At 41.7% G+C, this 19,340-nt stretch overlaps 1 protein-coding gene across 2 annotated transcripts; it reads left to right on the top strand.

Annotated features, from left to right (window-relative positions):
- Positions 1-270: 270 nt before the first annotated feature.
- On the top strand, positions 271-18,071 carry LOC116620292 (histone-lysine N-methyltransferase EHMT2). Of its 2 annotated transcripts, none has more exons than XM_048731598.1 (25): positions 271-384; positions 1,409-2,470; positions 2,859-2,923; positions 3,161-3,200; positions 3,338-3,377; positions 3,664-3,845; positions 4,408-4,477; positions 4,653-4,738; positions 5,023-5,129; positions 5,421-5,468; positions 5,684-5,758; positions 10,146-10,247; positions 10,633-10,737; positions 11,139-11,254; positions 12,042-12,080; positions 12,198-12,261; positions 12,495-12,589; positions 12,792-12,840; positions 13,094-13,186; positions 13,537-13,623; positions 13,926-14,076; positions 14,710-14,840; positions 15,467-15,583; positions 16,126-16,190; positions 16,800-18,071. In XM_048731598.1, the coding sequence occupies exons 2-25, from the start codon at positions 2,116-2,118 to the stop codon at positions 16,894-16,896; spliced, it is 2,379 nt and encodes a 792-aa protein (XP_048587555.1). In that variant the 5' UTR covers positions 271-384; positions 1,409-2,115; the 3' UTR covers positions 16,897-18,071. The 2 variants fall into 2 exon arrangements, with proteins under 2 accessions (XP_048587555.1, XP_032241943.2); XM_032386052.2 differs by having other exon boundaries at positions 2,844-2,923.
- The last annotated feature ends 1,269 nt before the right edge of the window (positions 18,072-19,340 follow it).

Genomic DNA, 19,340 nt, shown 5'->3' with positions numbered 1-19,340 from the left:
ACTCATTTTCAAATAGCTATAGTCATACTGCCTCGGGGATTACTCAACTATAAACCTGACTGGAGGATTTAGGAGAGCCCAAATTTTCATACCAAAAGATCGTCCTTAGACTAGAAACCAACAACCCCCAAAATACCCCAAAATACATTACCCTTTTTAGAACTATCAAGTCCCTCTCCCCCTTACCAAAAAATGTACACCCCCCCCCCCCCCCCCCCTGAAATAGAACTTCCGGTTGAGCGACGTCACTTCCAGCTTCGTTACCACGTTTCGTCACGTCAGCGGCAGTCACGTCCATGTATGCGTACAAACGGTAGCGTGTTTCGCGGGCTGGCTTTGCTTCGCCCTTTGCTTCTTGAAGGGAGCTTCAATCGAATTTTAAAGGTAAAGTTAATAATAATTGTACAGCAGCGCTTTACACTATAAAGTTATGAGTATAAATACAAGGTTTGTGCTGTTACTTATTCATTTCCTAAAAAAATGCTGCAATCCGGCTTGATACGGGCCTTGCACAAACTCACGCGGGTTTGTTTTGAAGTCCGGGCTTGGAAAGAAACCTAGTTGAATATTCTATGACTTGGCTGTAATGCCAGTCTGCTTTAAGCTCTTTAGCCGAACTGTGTGGTAATTGTGTATAGCAATACTTGACAATGTGCATTGTTATTATGTAGCTTTTATAGTTTATAATAATCCTGTGCTAGGTGTCTTGTCATTTGATTCATTTATCATCATCACATAGAAATTAAGGTCATGCTACTACCTTGTATAAGGTTCGATCGCTTTATACAAGATACTTGTGCCTTAGCCATTCGCACTAAAGTGCTCACGTTCTTTAGCTGTTAATCAAGAGAGAGAGAGAGAGAGAGAGAGAGAGAGAGAGAGAGAGAGAGAGAGAGAGAGAGAGAGAGAGAGAGAGAGAGAGAGAGAGGAGAGAGAGAGAGAGAGAGAGAGAGAGAGAGAGAGAGAGAGAGAGAGAGAGAGAGAGAGTTGATCTGTTGACACGTATAAAGTTGCTTCATGGGGTCAACCCACATTGTGTTCGGGATTCTGAACACAGACAGTGGTCTGTCCTTTTATCTTGAAAAAAAAAACATAATTTCATAGCACAACCTTTATTAGGGTTTATTTTTCTGGATTTTCACTTCCTTGATTTTTTTTGTTGTCCTAGGTCTTTTTGGCATGTTAAGGGTGGTGTAGGAGGGAATAGGTTCGTAATCTTTGTACAAGGGAAAAAAGAAAAAAAGGGAGGTTATTGAAATTTGTTCTGATAAAGGTTGCCTGAATAACATTTTGTGTCTCTTTCATTTTGAAATTTAAGTAGCACAAAATATAATACCAATAAAGTACTTTCTGAGACAAGCAAATTCAGTTGTGTGGAAATGAAAACTCTTTTTATTTTTTTCAATAGATAAGCAAATCAGATAGCAGCTACACAACATAACACTGTGTTCCCCAGCTCTATCAACGAGCTCATGAAGAAGTCTGATGAAGTTCCCCGGCCAGCTAGCTGCCCTGCCCTTCCCCAACAACAGACCTCTTCAAAAAGCCAACGCCCACTTAGCGCCTTGGAAGCAGAATGGAGGAATAGAGGACATGGTTGCAATTCTTTTTACACTAGCTCTCTCAAACCTCTCCAGAATATCCCTACATTACTAGAAAGTGAAAGAAAACAGCCTGAAGAGACAACCAATTCAGTTGTACCACCTTTGTTAGCCTTATCTAGAACCTCCAATACTTCAGGGGAGTCTAGTCTTTGGCCTTCTTCATCAAGTAATCCTTCATCTGTAAACCCCCCTGATTTCCAGAAGTTAAAAACTCGAAAGATTTCGTTTGGTCCAAGGACTTTATATGGTTCATCAGCTCAAAGTCATCTGTTCGAAGACAAAGAGAAAGGTGAAGATCATAACATGACATCTGGGAACTCTGCTGTGACATTACCTGGAACCCAAGCTGAAACTGATGGCCAATTAACAAAGGACATGAACACACAGGCAGGACCCTCCATGCTTGATCCATCCCAGAAGCTCCCAAAAAGAATGTCTTGCTTTTTAGACACTGAAAACCAGCAACCAGCACCAAAGACTGTTAGAATAGCTCCTTTCAACCGATTATCCAATGAGCCACCAAAAATGTCAGTTATTGATGGTGACAAAACCACTATCTGCCTTCCCCACCCTGTTTCGGCAAGCAGTGTCCCCCCTGCTGAGTACCCCCCCTGGAACAAAAATGAACATCAGTGATGGTGGATTTGTTGCTTGCATTCCCATGCCTGGAGGAGGAAAGTTCTCACCACATCGGCTTGCCGCTCACAGAACTAATTGTGGATGCCATGCCCATATCAGGGCTCAAAAAATTCTAGCGTCGAAAGACTCCAATGAAGGCACAAAGACACAACCAGTAGTGATTGATTCAGATGATGAGTTAGAAATTGTAATGGATGTACCAGCAAATGCTTCTACCCAAACAAAAGGTGATGGTTACTATCCTAGAATAATTAATGATATAAGTCTGTGGAACTGTTATCCCCTGGATGAGTGTGTAGAGCAAAATCCCTTTCATAGAAGGGTCTTGAAGTCGGCTGCAGTCCATCACTATTCTCAGGGATATTGCTAAAACAATAACAAAGGTAGCATAAAAAATTGATGATATCCTAGATAAGAAAAAAATAATTCCAAACAATGTATAATATTGCTGTTGCCCACTATTGGAATCCCTACATCATAAGCCTACCAGAGCATACTGTTGGTCCTAAGTAGCAGCCTGAAATTTAGGTTTTCATTGCTGCATCCCTAAAAATAAAATGACTGGCTTTTCTGGCTGTATGATCAAGTGTGACCTTTCAGATTCGCTAATTGCAGATGTCCCAAGGGCCATCAAGAAAGAACCCAGGCAGACAACTGTAGCTTCCTCTCAAACTTTGAATGTAAGTTATTATTATCTTAGTTATCATTATATACCCATTATTGACAAATTCAACAATAATCATCTGCATCTTCATAATTATAACAAATGACCATCATCATCACCAAAACTTAGGATAATCACCATTGTTATCATTTATTAAAAATAATCATTGTCAGTTACAATTTCATCATTTACATATGAATTTGTTGTTGTTGTTGTTATTCTGTTGTGCTATCCTAATCTCAATCTGTTTTAGGCAAAACAAAATACTGCAACTCATCTATCACCAAAGCAAAGTAAGAACCTCTTCATGTACCATATCACCCCAAGCAGGGATTAAGCTGTAAACAAGCACTATTATTGTTTTTACTATTATAACTAATAATACTAAATATTACTTATATTACTGATATTAAAATTTCATTTGTTTCAGGAGCAAAGATGAGTGCAGATCATAGCAAAACAAATCCTGTGTAAGTTAAAAAATTATTGATTATTTCAATAACAAGAAAGGTGTAAACACTATTAACCGACCCTAATTTATCAAGTTTTATCTTAAGTATAACACTGAACACTTATTGTGAGCACTTCATAATCTGTGTGTAACTATTTGCTTTTTTCCACTCTTTCTGATCCTAATAATATCCTAGACTCTGCCTTTTTCTTTCTTCTCTGTGTAGTGCAGCTCCTGGAAAACCTCACAAATAATGCTGTATATTATCTCCAGAGACTTAATCTCTTTTTTTATGTGTATTTTAGTGAAGCTCCGGAAAAAACAGCTGATGATATCATGTCTCCAGAGACTGTCGGTCTTTCTCTTGCAAACATTGTATCCAGGATGAGCAAAGGGATGTTATCTACCAGGCAGACTGACAGTGGTAGCAGTAGTGAGTCCACCACTTCAGAGTCCATGCCTTTGTCACCCTCTCCATCTATACCTGGTATGGGACGAGAACAGCATTGTATTATACAAATGGCCTAATTTTACATTTTTGTCTGCCTGCTTGAGTTTAAACGTGAATCACAAAATAAGGCAGAAGCATAAAGTGTTTTTTTTTAATGGGTAAGTGGTGTTTTTCTCAAGTAGCTTTCCCTACTGCATCTAAGCTTTCCGTTGGTAAGTGAGTACAGTAAGTGCTCAAATGGAAACCTGAAGCATTATTGTACACATTCATTTATAATATTTTTTATGTTTTGCTCTCTTTCAATTTAATTGAAAGGTAAAATGCTGCTTTTCCTGAAGCTAGTTTACTGGGCCCAACCCCAATAAATACAGACAAGTCTGATAGTATGAGGAGGAGAAAAGGGATTGGGTGGGTCAAAAACACTATGTTGAGCAAGTCACAGAAGCCAAGTGATCCTTGTTCAGCCGTCATGTGCGCTTACCCTGGGATAGGGGCCGACCCCCCTTTGTTCTTGCCTTGTTCAATGGGCATTATGCTCACATTCGACCATAAATATTTATTACAAAACATACATGTTGCTAACCATGCTCTTTTTCAGCTGTTGACACATCTCTCTTCTCCAACCCTGATAAGCTTGTCCAAATGCTGAAAGAAATCAAGCGAGTGAGGTATACTGTATGCCATTTTTGTCATAAGCAGGCTTTTAAGTTGATTTAATGTATATATGTTGAAAAGTTATTTGATGTTATGTTTGTCAGATCACCCATGAAACTTGTGCTACATGTACAACATATTTTTTTCCTTTTCTTTTCCTTTTTTTAAATTTTCCTTTCATTTTTACAGGCCCTTCAAAAGATTGCGTGTCACAGGCAGAAATCTTTTCCAAGCAGCCAAGACTGGAAATCTGGAAAAAGTTATTGCACTTTTAGGTAAAAGGCATTCTTAATGTCCTTGAGTCAAATGAAAAGCATGGTGTTATTGTTTCCAGATCAGTTGTGTTCGCTAAAAATAACATGCTTTGTAAAAGTTACTGTATTGGTAGCATATGCTTTAGAGTATGTTTATTAATTTACTTATCTCCTCTACATTTTTAATCTTCTGCAAGCTTTTGATTCCTAATAAAAATGTTAGAAAAATCAGAATTGATTGGCAATGCTGCTCACAGCTATCCCAATTTCGAGCACCTTGACACTATTTGTTTTGTTGTTCACAGTTGAAGGCTGCCAGGCCAATAATCAGGTTGAGTCTGAGAAAGGCAGAACAGCACTACATGCGGCGGCCGCTGGGGGATACTTGGATATACTTAAAGTGCTTAGAATGGTGAGAACCTTACAGTAAACCCCTTTTCAGCATTATTGATATGGTTTATTCCAACTCTTGCTTTACTGTAAAAATGTACAAATTATTGTGTACTGCACTGAGAACAGTTTGTTTGTTTGGCAAAAAAACTCATAGAAATGACTTATGTAAATAGGTAACTTTAAGAATTGTTTCATTATTTTGCTAGAAACTATAGAACAGCATAACATAATCATGTTTTTTACAGTACAGTTCATTCTATTATAATTTTTATCTCTTATATTCTAATTTTGTTATCACTATTTGTATCAGGTTGGCGGTGATGTGGATGTTCTAGATTATGATATGCGTACTCCTATGGTAAGTATACTAAGTTCTTCTTATAAGAACAAGAAATCTTTATTTATATAGGACCGTCAACATTTTCAGATATATGGTCTATCATGCTTATTTATGTTTAATATGGTTGATTATGCACTCCAAAAAAAATATCATAAACTATTATTTCTTACTCTTTTGAGTGTACATTGAATACACTCAACTTGTATTTTTTTGTTTGTTTGTTTTTTGTGTAGTTCAATGCTGTTGAGGAACATCAAATACAGGCATTTGAGTACCTGTCCAAGGCTGGAGCATCTCTCAGAGCCAAGGTTAGGGATTGTTCATTAATTACACAGAGGGGGGAGGGAAGATTTTTACTCAAGACACCTTGAAATTTCAGAGCCCCCCTTTCATTGTTAACATTTTTTCCGTGCCCCCCCCCCCCTTATAGAACCCCAAAATTTTATTTCTTTTTCCCTTAGAGGACCTTTTTTTTTTGAAGCCCCCCCTTTTGGTGGTTCAAAATTTTCGGAGCCCCCCCCTCAATATCTTCCCTCCTCCTCGGTGTATTTAATGAACACTCCCTTAGCAAACAAGTCCCATCAATTTACTTTCACATGACTGGTGGTCTAAGGTCTCCTTGGCATATTTGAGCTTGCACTTGCATTGACAGTAAAAATAGTGAATACAGTTCTACGAATAACAGGTGCTAATTATTTGTAAGAATAAAGGTCTAGCAATGCAAAAAAAACATATATTAATGACTGTTAATTCATGACTGTAGGATTTATGCAGCCAAATTTTTACCTGAATTTGTAAGAAATATATATATCAATTGTTCCTTTTGGTCATGCATTTTCCATTTTCCATTCGCCATCTGCATTTTTTATACTTACAGTATGTTCTTATGTGGATGTGCGTTTGTCCTTATGTGGACAGGTCCAGGGGTAGTATTACCTTGCTCCATGTCCTTATGTGTACAGGACCAGGGGGGGTATTACCTTGCTCCATGTCCTTATGTGTACAGGACCAGGGGGGTATTACCTTGCTCCATGTTCTTATGTGTCCAGGACCAGGGGGGGTATTACCTTGCTCCATGTCCTTATGTGTACAGGACCAGGGGGGGTATTACCTTGCTCCATGTCCTTATGTGTACGGGACCAGGGGGGTATTACCTTGCTCCATGTCCTTATGTGTACGGGACCAGGGGGGGTATTACCTTGCTCCATGTTCTTATGTGTCCAGGACCAGGGGGGGTATTACCTTGCTCCATGTCCTTATGTGTACAGGACCAAGGGGTATTACCTTGCTCCATGTTCTTATGTGTACAGGACCAGGGGGGGTATTACCTTGCTCCATGTCCTTATGTGTACAGGACCAGGGGGGGTATTACCTTGCTCCATGTTCTTATGTGTACAGCACCAGGGGGGGTATTACCTTGCTCCATGTCCTTATGTGTACAGGACCAAGGGGTATTACCTTGCTCCATGTCCTTATGTGTCCAAGACCAGGGGGTATTACCTTGCTCCATGTCCTTATGTGTACAGGACCAGGGGGTATTACCTTGCTCCATGTCCTTATGTGTCCAAGACCAGGGGGTATTACCTTGCTCCATGTCCTTATGTGTCCAAGACCAGGGGGTATTACCTTGCTCCATGTCCTTATGTGTCCAAGACCAGGGGGTATTACCTTGCTCCATGTCCTTATGTGTCCAAGACCAGGGGGTATTACCTTGCTCCATGTCCTTATGTGTCCAAGACCAAGGGGTATTACCTTGCTCCATGTCCTTATGTGTCCAAGACCAAGGGGTATTACCTTGCTCCATGTCCTTATGTGTCCAAGACCAAGGGGTATTACCTTGCTCCATGTCCTTATGTGTACAGGACCAAGGGGTATTACCTTGCTCCATGTCCTTATGTGTACAGGACCAGGGGGGGTATTACCTTGCTCCATGTCCTTATGTGTCCAAGACCAGGGGGTATTACCTTGCTCCATGTCCTTATGTGTACAGGACCAGGGGGTATTACCTTGCTCCATGTCCTTATGTGTCCAAGACCAGGGGGTATTACCTTGCTCCATGTCCTTATGTGTACGGGACCAGGGGAGTATTACCTTGCTCCATGTCCTTATGTGTACAGGACCAGGGGGGGTATTACCTTGCTCCATGTCCTTATGTGTACAGGACCAGGGGGGGTATTACCTTGCTCCATGTTCTTATGTGTACAGGACCAGGGGGTATTACCTTGCTCCATGTCCTTATGTGTACAGGTCCAGGGGTAGTATTACCTTGCTCCATGTCCTTATGTGTACAGGACCAGGGGGGGTATTACCTTGCTCCATGTCCTTATGTGTACAGGACCAGGGGGGGTATTACCTTGCTCCATGTCCTTATGTGTCCAAGACCAGGGGGTATTACCTTGCTCCATGTCCTTATGTGTACAGGACCAGGGGGTATTACCTTGCTCCATGTCCTTATGTGTACAGGACCAGGGGGGTATTACCTTGCTCCATGTCCTTATGTGTACAGGACCAGGGGGGGTATTACCTTGCTCCATGTTCTTATGTGTACAGCACCAGGGGGGGTATTACCTTGCTCCATGTCCTTATGTGTACAGGACCAGGGGGGGTATTACCTTGCTCCATGTTCTTATGTGTACAGCACCAGGGGGGGTATTACCTTGCTCCATGTCCTTATGTGTACAGGACCAAGGGGTATTACCTTGCTCCATGTCCTTATGTGTACAGGACCAGGGGGGGGGGGGGTATTACCTTGCTCCATGTCCTTATGTGTACAGGACCAGGGGTGGGGGGGGGTATTACCTTGCTCCATGTCCTTATGTGTCCAAGACCAGGGGGTATTACCTTGCTCCATGTCCTTATGTGTACAGGACCAGGGGGGGTATTACCTTGCTCCATGTCCTTATGTGTACAGGACCAGGGGGTATTACCTTGCTCCATGTCCTTATGTGTCCAAGACCAGGGGGTATTACCTTGCTCCATGTCCTTATGTGTACAGCACCAGGGGGGGTATTACCTTGCTCCATGTCCTTATGTGTACGGGACCAGGGGTAGTATTACCTTGCTCCATGTCCTTATGTGTCCAAGACCAAGGGGTATTACCTTGCTCCATGTCCTTATGTGTACGGGACCAGGGGGGTATTACCTTGCTCCATGTTCTTATGTGTCCAAGACCAAGGGGTATTACCTTGCTCCATGTCCTTATGTGTCCAAGACCAAGGGGTATTACCTTGCTCCATGTCCTTATGTGTCCAAGACCAAGGGGTATTACCTTGCTCCATGTCCTTATGTGTACGGGACCAGGGGGGTATTACCTTGCTCCATGTCCTTATGTGTCCAAGACCAGGGGGTATTACCTTGCTCCATGTTCTTATGTGTACAGGACCAGGGGGGGTATTACCTTGCTCCATGTCCTTATGTGTACGGGACCAGGGGGGGTATTACCTTGCTCCATGTCCTTATGTGTACGGGACCAGGGGGGTATTACCTTGCTCCATGTCCTTATGTGTACAGGACCAGGGGGTATTACCTTGCTCCATGTTCTTATGTGTACAGGACCAGGGGGGGTATTACCTTGCTCCATGTCCTTATGTGTCCAAGACCAGGGGGTATTACCTTGCTCCATGTCCTTATGTGTACAGGACCAGGGGGGGTATTACCTTGCTCCATGTCCTTATGTGTACAGGACCAGGGGGTATTACCTTGCTCCATGTCCTTATGTGTCCAAGACCAGGGGGTATTACCTTGCTCCATGTCCTTATGTGTACAGCACCAGGGGGGGTATTACCTTGCTCCATGTCCTTATGTGTACGGGACCAGGGGTAGTATTACCTTGCTCCATGTCCTTATGTGTCCAAGACCAAGGGGTATTACCTTGCTCCATGTCCTTATGTGTACAGGACCAAGGGGTATTACCTTGCTCCATGTCCTTATGTGTACGGGACCAGGGGGGTATTACCTTGCTCCATGTCCTTATGTGTACAGGACCAGGGGGTATTACCTTGCTCCATGTTCTTATGTGTACAGGACCAGGGGGGGTATTACCTTGCTCCATGTCCTTATGTGTACAGGACCAGGGGGGGGGGGGGTATTACCTTGCTCCATGTCCTTATGTGTACAGGACCAGGGGTGGGGGGGGGTATTACCTTGCTCCATGTCCTTATGTGTCCAAGACCAGGGGGTATTACCTTGCTCCATGTCCTTATGTGTACAGGACCAGGGGGGGTATTACCTTGCTCCATGTCCTTATGTGTACAGGACCAGGGGGTATTACCTTGCTCCATGTCCTTATGTGTCCAAGACCAGGGGGTATTACCTTGCTCCATGTCCTTATGTGTACAGCACCAGGGGGGGTATTACCTTGCTCCATGTCCTTATGTGTACGGGACCAGGGGTAGTATTACCTTGCTCCATGTCCTTATGTGTCCAAGACCAAGGGGTATTACCTTGCTCCATGTCCTTATGTGTACAGGACCAAGGGGTATTACCTTGCTCCATGTTCTTATGTGTACAGGACCAGGGGGGTATTACCTTGCTCCATGTCCTTATGTGTACAGGACCAAGGGGTATTACCTTGCTCCATGTTCTTATGTGTACAGGACCAGGGGGGGTATTACCTTGCTCCATGTCCTTATGTGTACAGGACCAGGGGGGTATTACCTTGCTCCATGTTCTTATGTCCTTACTGTATGTGTCCAGGACCAGGGGGGTATGACTTTGCTCCATGTGGCAGCTCGTCGTGGTCACACAGATCTAATTTCTCTACTCCTAAACACAGGGGCCTTTGACATCAATCAGAAGGTATGTCATGGGACCTCAATACTAGCCACAGGTATACTGTATTCCCGATAGGTATGTCATGGGACCTCAATACTAGCCACAGGTATACTGTATTCCCGATAGGTATGTCATGGGACCTCAATACTAGCCACAGGTATACTGTAATCCCGATAGGTATGTCATGGGACCTCAATACTAGCCACAGGTATACTGTAATCCCGATAGAAAATATTCAAAATACTGTTAAGGTTACAAGGTGTTTTGAGACCATGTGATGCTGGGGAAAAGAGAGAGTTGAGCAAACACACTGATACACCTGTAACAGTTAAGGAATGCACTTGTGTTATATGTCATTGGAAAATCTGGTCCTAGACTCTTCTTTGCATGTTTTTATTTACTTTGACAGGATGACGGCGGCTGGACAGCCATCATGTGGGCTGCCGAGGACAAGCATATGGCCACCACCAAACTTTTGATTGACAGAGGAGGCAGTGTTCATCTCAGAGATCTGGTAGGCATACTGCAGGGTGATGACCTAGTAAGTTGATGTTAATGATGAGTAATGTTTAAGTAAGGGTTTGCTGATGTTGATGACAGCGATAATAACTGATTGCTGTGAACTCAAAGTCAACAGACACAAATAACGCCATATATTTTTTGTCGATTTCTTCTTTATCTTGTTGAAGTTGTTTTGACGTTTTGACTTACATTTGACGTTTTGACTTACATTTGACGTTTTGACTTACATTTGACGTTTTGACTTACATTTGACGTTTTGACTCACATTTGACGTTTTGACTTACATTTGACGTTTTGACTTACATTTGACGTTTTGACTTACATTTGACGTTTTGACGTGACGTTTATTAAAAAAATATTGACAATGATGAGGTTTTCCTTATCGATTTCTAGGAATTGAATATCCCTCTGCATTGGGCAGCGTACGCTGGTAGTGAAGACATCTCACTTCTACTTCTTGACGCTCATTCAGATGTCAATGCCATCAATAAGCATGGTGAAACTCCCTTGTGAGTTAGAGTGTACTACTACAGTTGAAGCTCTCGTAAGCGACCACCTTGGGAACTGAAAATTGTGGTCGTTAACGGAGCTGGTCTTTTACGAGAGCTTGCCCTTATAAGCGACCACCTTGGGAACTGAGAATTGTGGTCGTTAACGGAGCTGGTCTCTTACGAGAGATTGCTCTCCTAAGCGACCACTGGGCGCCAAAAACTTGAACAATAAGTGTTGGTCTCTTACGGGAGCTTAATTAAAATGGAATCTAAAAGTTAACGTGATAATAACAACGCTGTGATATTTTGGTTTATTGCTTGATTTTAAAACTAGGTATTCGACTTATCATGAGAGTGAGTTGTTTTATTTAATTGCAATTAATTCTACGCAAAGTAGCTCGTTATGCTCGTTTATACCGACGACTTAAGCTTTTCGTCATGAGAATATCTTCTGCGTCTACAACGATCGCATGGCGTCTTTTGTTAGCCGGTTTCTAAAGCGTGCAACAAACAAGTGGATGGCTATTGTAACTGGAAAAAGGATAAATCGTGGAGCTGGCAATGGACTAGAGATTCCTTGCATTTACACAGAGAGCTTAGAATTACAGAGTTTGTGTGACAATTCAATCGGTGATGCGTGATCGTGGTCGTTATCGGGGCTGGTCGCTTACAAGAGCGGTCGCTCAGAGAGAGTCGACTGTATTGCAAGCATTTGTGATATGATTCACTCAAACTACATGCAAAAGTCGCACACGTTTCTTTCAAGATGATTGTAACTTTGTTTCCTTCTTTTCTTTCTGTGCAGACACATTGCTACAAGGGAAGACAACTTCGCATGCGTCCAGTAAGTGCAGAGCTATAGTTTAACAATTTAAATTTTAATTTCCTAAAATGCTAACATTATCTTGTGTCCCACATAAGAAGCACTTTCTTACTCTAGTTTTATTTTTTTCCCCCAAAGATTGTTCATGGACCGTGGAGCACGTATCGACATCGCAAACAGAAATGCCATGACGCCACCTGAGGTAACTTATGCTCATGGCCGATGGGAGCGGGGCTCTAGGGTACTAAACTTACCCCACCCCCTCCCCCAACCCACGCCAGTTTGAGGCATCGTTGGCTTCAGTACAAAAAGCATTTTTTTTTTCAACGAGGTGCCCCCCTCCCCCAGTGCCACGGTACTGCTGGCGCTATTTTATTGTTATTATCGCGGCGTGTCTCATGTGTTGTTAATAGTTAATATCATATTTGGTTGCAGGTCGCCTTAGAGGGAACCAAGTCTCAAAAGCTTCTTGAAGTGAATAAGATGCTACGGCTATGCCAGCCTAAGGCACGCTACAGACTTCTAAGCTGGTAAGTCGCAATTATTATCCCTTTATTTTTGTTTAGAATTCCTTTTGATACTGTGGAAACAATAGTATGTAATGGCACCTTAATACAGTGAATGCATGTTGTGGGACCGTGATGGCGTAAAAAGTATGGTACCGGACCTTAATTGTGTTTTTTTAATGGATGACTGTACAAATGTGTGTTCTGATTTCTCTCTTGTTTTCAGTGATATTTCGAGAGGGCAAGAAAATGTGGCAATACCGTGTGTTAATGAGGTAATTAATTTGTAATGATATTATTTATTTCAATTTTCAGAAATTAATAATTCTGAAAAATTGTTATGATTTAATGAAAAGATTATCGACTTTTGCTATTTCTTTTATCCTGGACGAGAATGATATCTCTCAAACGCCTCTCAAATGGGCATCCGATGTTCTCTTACAAGACCTTGTTTATCAGGCAGCTCTGTCAACTAACCCTTTTCGCCCGTTCTTTACCCATCTCTACTTAACTTGTTATTATAAACAGGTTGACAATGAACCATGCCCAGATTTCCACTTTGTGAAAGAGTCCTGCGAGGTTGGAGGCTCATCAATTCAGTGGAACATCGACACCATTGAGGTAACAGGAAAAGTTACACACTGTATAATTAAGAACACTTATCTAAAGAAAGGTTGTTAGTATTTGCGTGAAAGCTTTTATGGGAAGAATCAAGTACTGTACGTTCTTCGTGAGACTGGATATGCCTGGAACGAGGATAAATGATAAAGTGTAAAGACACATCAGTTTTCAATGCTGCCAAAACATCTGCAGGGCAAATACAGAAAATAAAGACGAACATCTTGCAGAGTTGAAAACCAGTGTGCTCTGTTGGGTGAATCTGTAAAGATCAGATACCGACTGCTGCAACGCAGTATGGGAGACAAAGATTCGAAGAGGCCCCTGCTCATTCATTCATTCATTTTGTTTAGAGTTGTTCCTGTGAAGGTGACTGTCGAAGTGGCCTGATGTGTCAATGTGCTAACCACAGCGCTCACGGCAAGATATGGTATACACAGGTAATGAATCGGCCGTGATAAATACAGCACTCGTAGCAAGAAAATAGGGTATACACAGGTAATGAATCGGTCGTGATAAATACAGCACTCGTGGCAAGATATGGTATACACAGGTAATCAATCGGTCGTGATAGTCACAGCGCTCGCGGCAAACTATGGTATACACATGCAATAAACCCTTTTCCTAGTTCCACTCAATCATTTTACTGCTCTACGCTCTTTCCTTATTGTCTCTCGGATCTCTTTACTTTCAAAACGTCGGTACGTATTTGATGTTGAACTCAAGTACATGCCTATTATAGGATGGCTTGCTGTCTAATGAAATCCATAAGCTAGACAGACCGCTGATATTCGAATGTAACCGCCTGTGCAAGTGCTGGAGCTACTGCCGCAACCGAGTGGTCCAGAAAGGAGTCCAATATCCCCTCCAGCTGTTTAAGACTAAAAGGAAAGGTAAGGGTCTATTTTCACATACCCATTACAGATGGTAAAGCCTTAATTTGGCATGTGGAAGGAATTAAACATTTTGAAAGATTATATGATGATGATGATGATGGTGATGGTGATGGTGATGGTGGTGGTGGTGGTGATGGTGGTGGTGGTGGTGGTGGTGGTGGTGGTGGTGGTGGTGATGGTGGTGGTGATGGTGATGGTGATGGTGATGGTGATGGTGATGGTGATGGTGATGGTGATGGTGATGGTGATGGTGATGATGGTGATGATGATGATGCTGATATCGCGACGATGATGATATCGCGACGATGATGATATCGCGACGATGATGATATCGTGACGATGATGATATCGTGACGATGATGATATCGTGATGATGATGATATCGTGACGATGATTATAACGATTGTGATGAAAAAGGATTAAAAATATTATTAGTTACTTCTTACTAGTAATATTTTTAGTTAATATTACTAGTTTTCACTAGTAATATGAGAATGACTTGATCTTCTTTACTTTCCCTCCAGTAAACCTTTCTTAGCTGTGTAGACAATGTTCTGTGTAGTCATTGTTCTGTCGCTAAAATAATATTATTTGTGAGCTTGGCTTATTCCCATGTGTCCCTCCCCCCAGGGTGGGGTGTGCGCGCACTGTGTCCCATCCCCCAGGGGGTGTTCTTGTGTGAGTACACCGGCGAGCTCATCTCGGATACAGAAGCAGACCTCCGCAACGATGACACCTTCCTATTTGATCTCGATTGCAAGGTAAGTGTCCATTTAAACAGCCTCTGCCAGCCGCCATTTTGTCATCCTAGCAAAGTACCAAGTGTGAAAAAGCATCCATTTCCATCGGCTGATTTGCGGAGGCCAATGCGATTTTTTCGATTGAATTTGGTATATAAAGTATAAAAATTTGTTTTTTAGATGTTTACACATTGTTATACATTATGTGACTTCCAATATTAAATGAAAACAATAACAAAGATGTAGCTGACAAGGGCACTTAAAGATCTGCCTCCATTTTCTTAATCCTAGCAAAATACCAAGTGTAATTTTGAATTTGAGTTGTTTTGAATTTTTAATTAAATTGGAAAGGGAGTTTTTAATACTTTATTTTATAATGGTCATTTTTAATTTCCAGAATATATAATATAATAATTGATCGTCAAATGCCGTTGAAAAGGAAATAAACTCACTGGAGATCCGTCTAGCTAGCTAGCGCGTGTTGCACTGTGGTAAATGTTCTAGAATGTTGTTTGTTGTCTTTCCTAGTTTGTATGCCCTTACTGTTTATTCACACTTTTTATTTGTTTTGTTTTTCTCATTTTGTTTCTTGTGTTGAGGTCGCTGCTAGTAAAATTGTTGATCATTGTTCTCTGCTTGATCTGTAGGAAAGTGACCAAGAGCTGTTTTGTATTGACGCGCTGAGATTTGGTAACATCAGCCGATTCATCAACCATTCCTGCGAACCAAACTGCATTCCCACCCGAGTCTTTGTCAACCACCAGGTACAGCTACCCTTGTCTTGTACTCGGTAAATATTCGCCAAGCCATCGACCACTATCGTGTTATATTCGGTAAGCCAAGCCATCCAGCACTATCGTTTTACATTCGGTAAATATTTGCCAAGCCATCGATCACTATCGTCTTACATTCGGTAGTCATTCGCCAAGCCATCGAGCACTATCGTCTTACATTCGGTAAATATTCGACAAGCCATCGACCACTATCGTCTCACATTCGGTAAACATTCGCCAAGCCAACGAGCGTTATCGTCTTACCTTCGGTAAAAATACGCCAAGCCATCGACCACTATCGTGTTACATTCGGCGAACACCGACCACTATCGTGTTACATTTGGCAAACATTCGCCAAGCCATCGAACATCGTACTACACTCGACGAACATTCGCCAAGACAACGATGATCTTGGTAACTTGGCAATCATTCGTCAAGCCATCTATCTTTGTGTTACACTCGCCACTGCTATCGTGGACTTCTTATCATCAGGATATGTATTATACAGTACTGACACCAATTTGTTTTTCCAGGATATTCGCTTTCCACGAATAGCATTCTTCTCTTCAAAAGACATAGAGATATACCAAGAAATATGGTGAGCAGATACGTAACACAAAGAGACCATGATATAAGAGAACGAGTCCCCGTGGCCCATGATGTCGTCCTTGAAAGCTATTTCTAGATTGCGCGAGCTTGTCAATCATAGCATCCATATATGGTTCGTCGCGCCATATTTGGTTATAGGCACCTCGCGAGTTAGTACATTTTCACACAAACTTTTTTCCCTCGCTACCCGATTTTAATTCTTTTAGCTGCTCCTCTTAGCTCATGATAACAATGCTACTCGTAGGATGGTGTTCTGTTAGTTATCTAATCGAAATGTTATAAATAATTGAACGGGAAGACGTCTCAGCCTGGGAGACGGCGAATTTGGAGTTCATTCAAGATGCATCGGGCTGACTCCCTTTCTCTGGAATTCGTTCTTTTACATCATGGTCTCTTGGTACCAAGAAATATAAGGAGTCGTGGAAAAATGAGATATATTTTACAAAAAATATGGAAATATTTTGGATGTCGTAAAGCGCAATATGTCTAGACCGGTATTCTTTCTCAAGGAAAGAAAAACTAGCTTGATCCTTGTTACAGTCCATATGCCCTCTTTATTGAGGTGAAGCCTAACGTGACCTCCCTGTCTGTGTTTCAGCTTTGATTACGGCGACCGGTTTTGGGAGGTGAAGAAGGACGAGTTCTACTGCCAGTGTGGAACCGACAGCTGTAACTACCGCGCCCCGAGCGTTTAGCTTCCGTTCTGTTATTCCTGTGCATAACCGACTCCTTATATAGTCATCATCGCAGTCCATATTTGGACAACTTGCTGGTATACTCACCTTTTTTGGTTATCCCATTCTATATTTGGAAATTCAGGGAAAATTTATGCGCGACCGTTTCCTTGCGCCAAGCTGTCACCTTGAAAGTTCTGCGAGATATTTTACTTGATTGGCTAGAATCTCGTCAGCCAATCAGCGTAGTGATGGGATGCTTCAGTTCGGCTTCATAGCACGATGGGGCCTTCCTAGCTTCGTATTACTTGTCAATCAAAATTATGACTCGCGCATGCTGATTTGCTAGATTTCGTAACATTTTATTGGCGGCCATGGTTATATATGCTATTTAAATTGTACATAAGAATGCTATCCACCGATTTCACCAGTTCCCAAAGTTCATCTTGTTAGGTTATATTTAGACGATAATGCGAGGTGATGAGCCAAGTGTGAAAGTCATATCCACTTCCGTACAAAACAGCACCTGTTTTCCTGACCATTTTATAGGAAGATCCTAAAGATAGCGAATGAAAATTCCTTCATGCTTTGTACATATTGTTTTTTTAAAAAAAATATTTTTCTATATAAAGTTTTTATCGTTATTTTCCTTACTACAGATAGCTAGGGTTTTCCAATTTTTCTTCTTGAAATATATAGCCTTGTTTCGATTTCGATTAATGATTTTTAATAACGTTATGAATATTCATACAAAGCAACTAAGCTGTTGCGTCTGTTAATATAGAGTAGTTTTACTGATATTGAGGGCTTAGTCCTTTGCTCCGACGCAGGGCTAACGCTAAAATTCTCTATCTTCACATAGTCGTTAAATATACCATTTCAGCTTTGTGTTATTTTAGTTTCCCCGGTTCCACCACGCCTACGCAGACCTCATAGTTATTCTACAGCTTGCCTGTATCTTTTCTATAATTATTAAAACTATATTAGTTGTTTTTATACCTTTTTACGTTTACGTGTGGTAAATAAAAATATCAATAAAATTTTGATTACTTTAATAACCCCTCTATGATCGTTAACAGTAGTAATACCATCTATACACCATAACTCGAGAGTTCATTTTGATTACTCTTTGAGTTTTGCGTTTTGTAACAGCCAATTTTGGTGACAAAAAAAGACGAATAAATGTGCTCATTGCTTGTGTGTCTTTTGAAGTCTAACATGCAAGAACTTACCATACGCAACGGGAAATAAAGCACGTTTGGCAGCTAAGAGGGGATGAGTAGGAGTGAGCGGGTACACTACGCACCCTTCCCCCCCTTAAAGCCGCATTGTCACCAGTTCACTTCCGGAGGTCCGACAGAAACCTCGACCTTTAAAGACAAAAGAATCTATTAGAATCCGAGATATTTACATGCCATCCGCTCTAAATTATCTATCACATCCTCGAAGAAACTTGCAATAGACAAACCGCTTTCAATATTTTGAAAAAATTTTTGCGTTTTCCGTTAAAAATCATCGGAGATTGTGTTACGTAATCGACCGGAAGTAAACTGGTGACAATGCGGCTTTAAGTACGCACCTCATTTCACCCTTGTGTTTGAATTGACTTCCGTGATTCCACCACGCCTATCCAAACCCCCAGTTTGCCTATAGTTTGTCTGTAGTCTTTTTTAGCCCGGAGCTTTAGCAAGCCTCACAATATTTGAGAAACATTGGCAAGAATTTTGGGCACAGCCACACCCTTATAGGTCATTTCTGTATAATTTTTGAAAATCCCCCCTCGTTATTTGATAATGCTTTTTGCCTAGGAAGCACTCTTTAACTGCAATCAGAAAATGCAATCAAAGTAAAAACATTACTGTAGTCTGATAATAATCTATATCAGACAAGCCTGCCAAGAGTTAAAGGGCTCTTTCGCTGAAGAAGAACAAAATGTATGACAAGCAATTATTAATAGAATCTACTCGAGGTAAATGCAGTGAGTTGTGTATTTTAGCCTGCAAGACCTACTTCTCAGCATCACTTGAGGTGCGGAAGGCCGGTGAAAAAGGGTGTGTCGTGGATGCACTCCTCCACCCAAAGACACGAAAAAAAGGGTTATTCTCTTATTGGACAGGGGCGGTAAGAGAAAAAAGGACAAATTGAAAACTGTGATCCGTGATTGCTACCTTCGCCATGATTCGTGATAGCGAAATTTGATCATCGTGATCTATGCTCTGTAAAAATCGTGGTTTCCGAGTAAAGATTGCCTCCTGTCGTCAGTTTATCGTGGAACGTAATTTCCGATTTTTTAAACTCGTGAAACGTGCAGGGACTCCCCTTACCGCTCCCTAATCCTAAGGGGTAATTTTCCGGATCCGTGAACGGCCTTTTTTTTTGTTTTTCATGAATCGCGAAAAGAACGAATTGAAACCGTGATCCGTTGCTACCTCCGCCGTGATTCGTGAATGGCCTTTAAAAATCTT

This window comes from Nematostella vectensis, chromosome 8, assembly GCF_932526225.1.
Source record: "Nematostella vectensis chromosome 8, jaNemVect1.1, whole genome shotgun sequence".
Lineage (NCBI taxonomy): Eukaryota > Metazoa > Cnidaria > Anthozoa > Actiniaria > Edwardsiidae > Nematostella > Nematostella vectensis.
The sequence above is the reverse complement of the archived record's forward strand: the minus strand, read 5'-3'. Positions and strand labels throughout refer to the sequence as shown.

Coding starts and splice junctions, on each gene's coding strand:
- LOC116620292 (XM_032386052.2), top strand. CDS start 2,116: ATGAGCCACCAAAAATGTCAGTTATTGATGGTGACAAAACCACTATCT. Junction 3,846..4,407: donor ACCCTCTCCATCTATACCTG/GTATGGGACGAG, acceptor GCTCTTTTTCAG/CTGTTGACACATCTCTCTTC. Junction 12,841..13,093: donor CAATACCGTGTGTTAATGAG/GTAATTAATTTG, acceptor TATTATAAACAG/GTTGACAATGAACCATGCCC.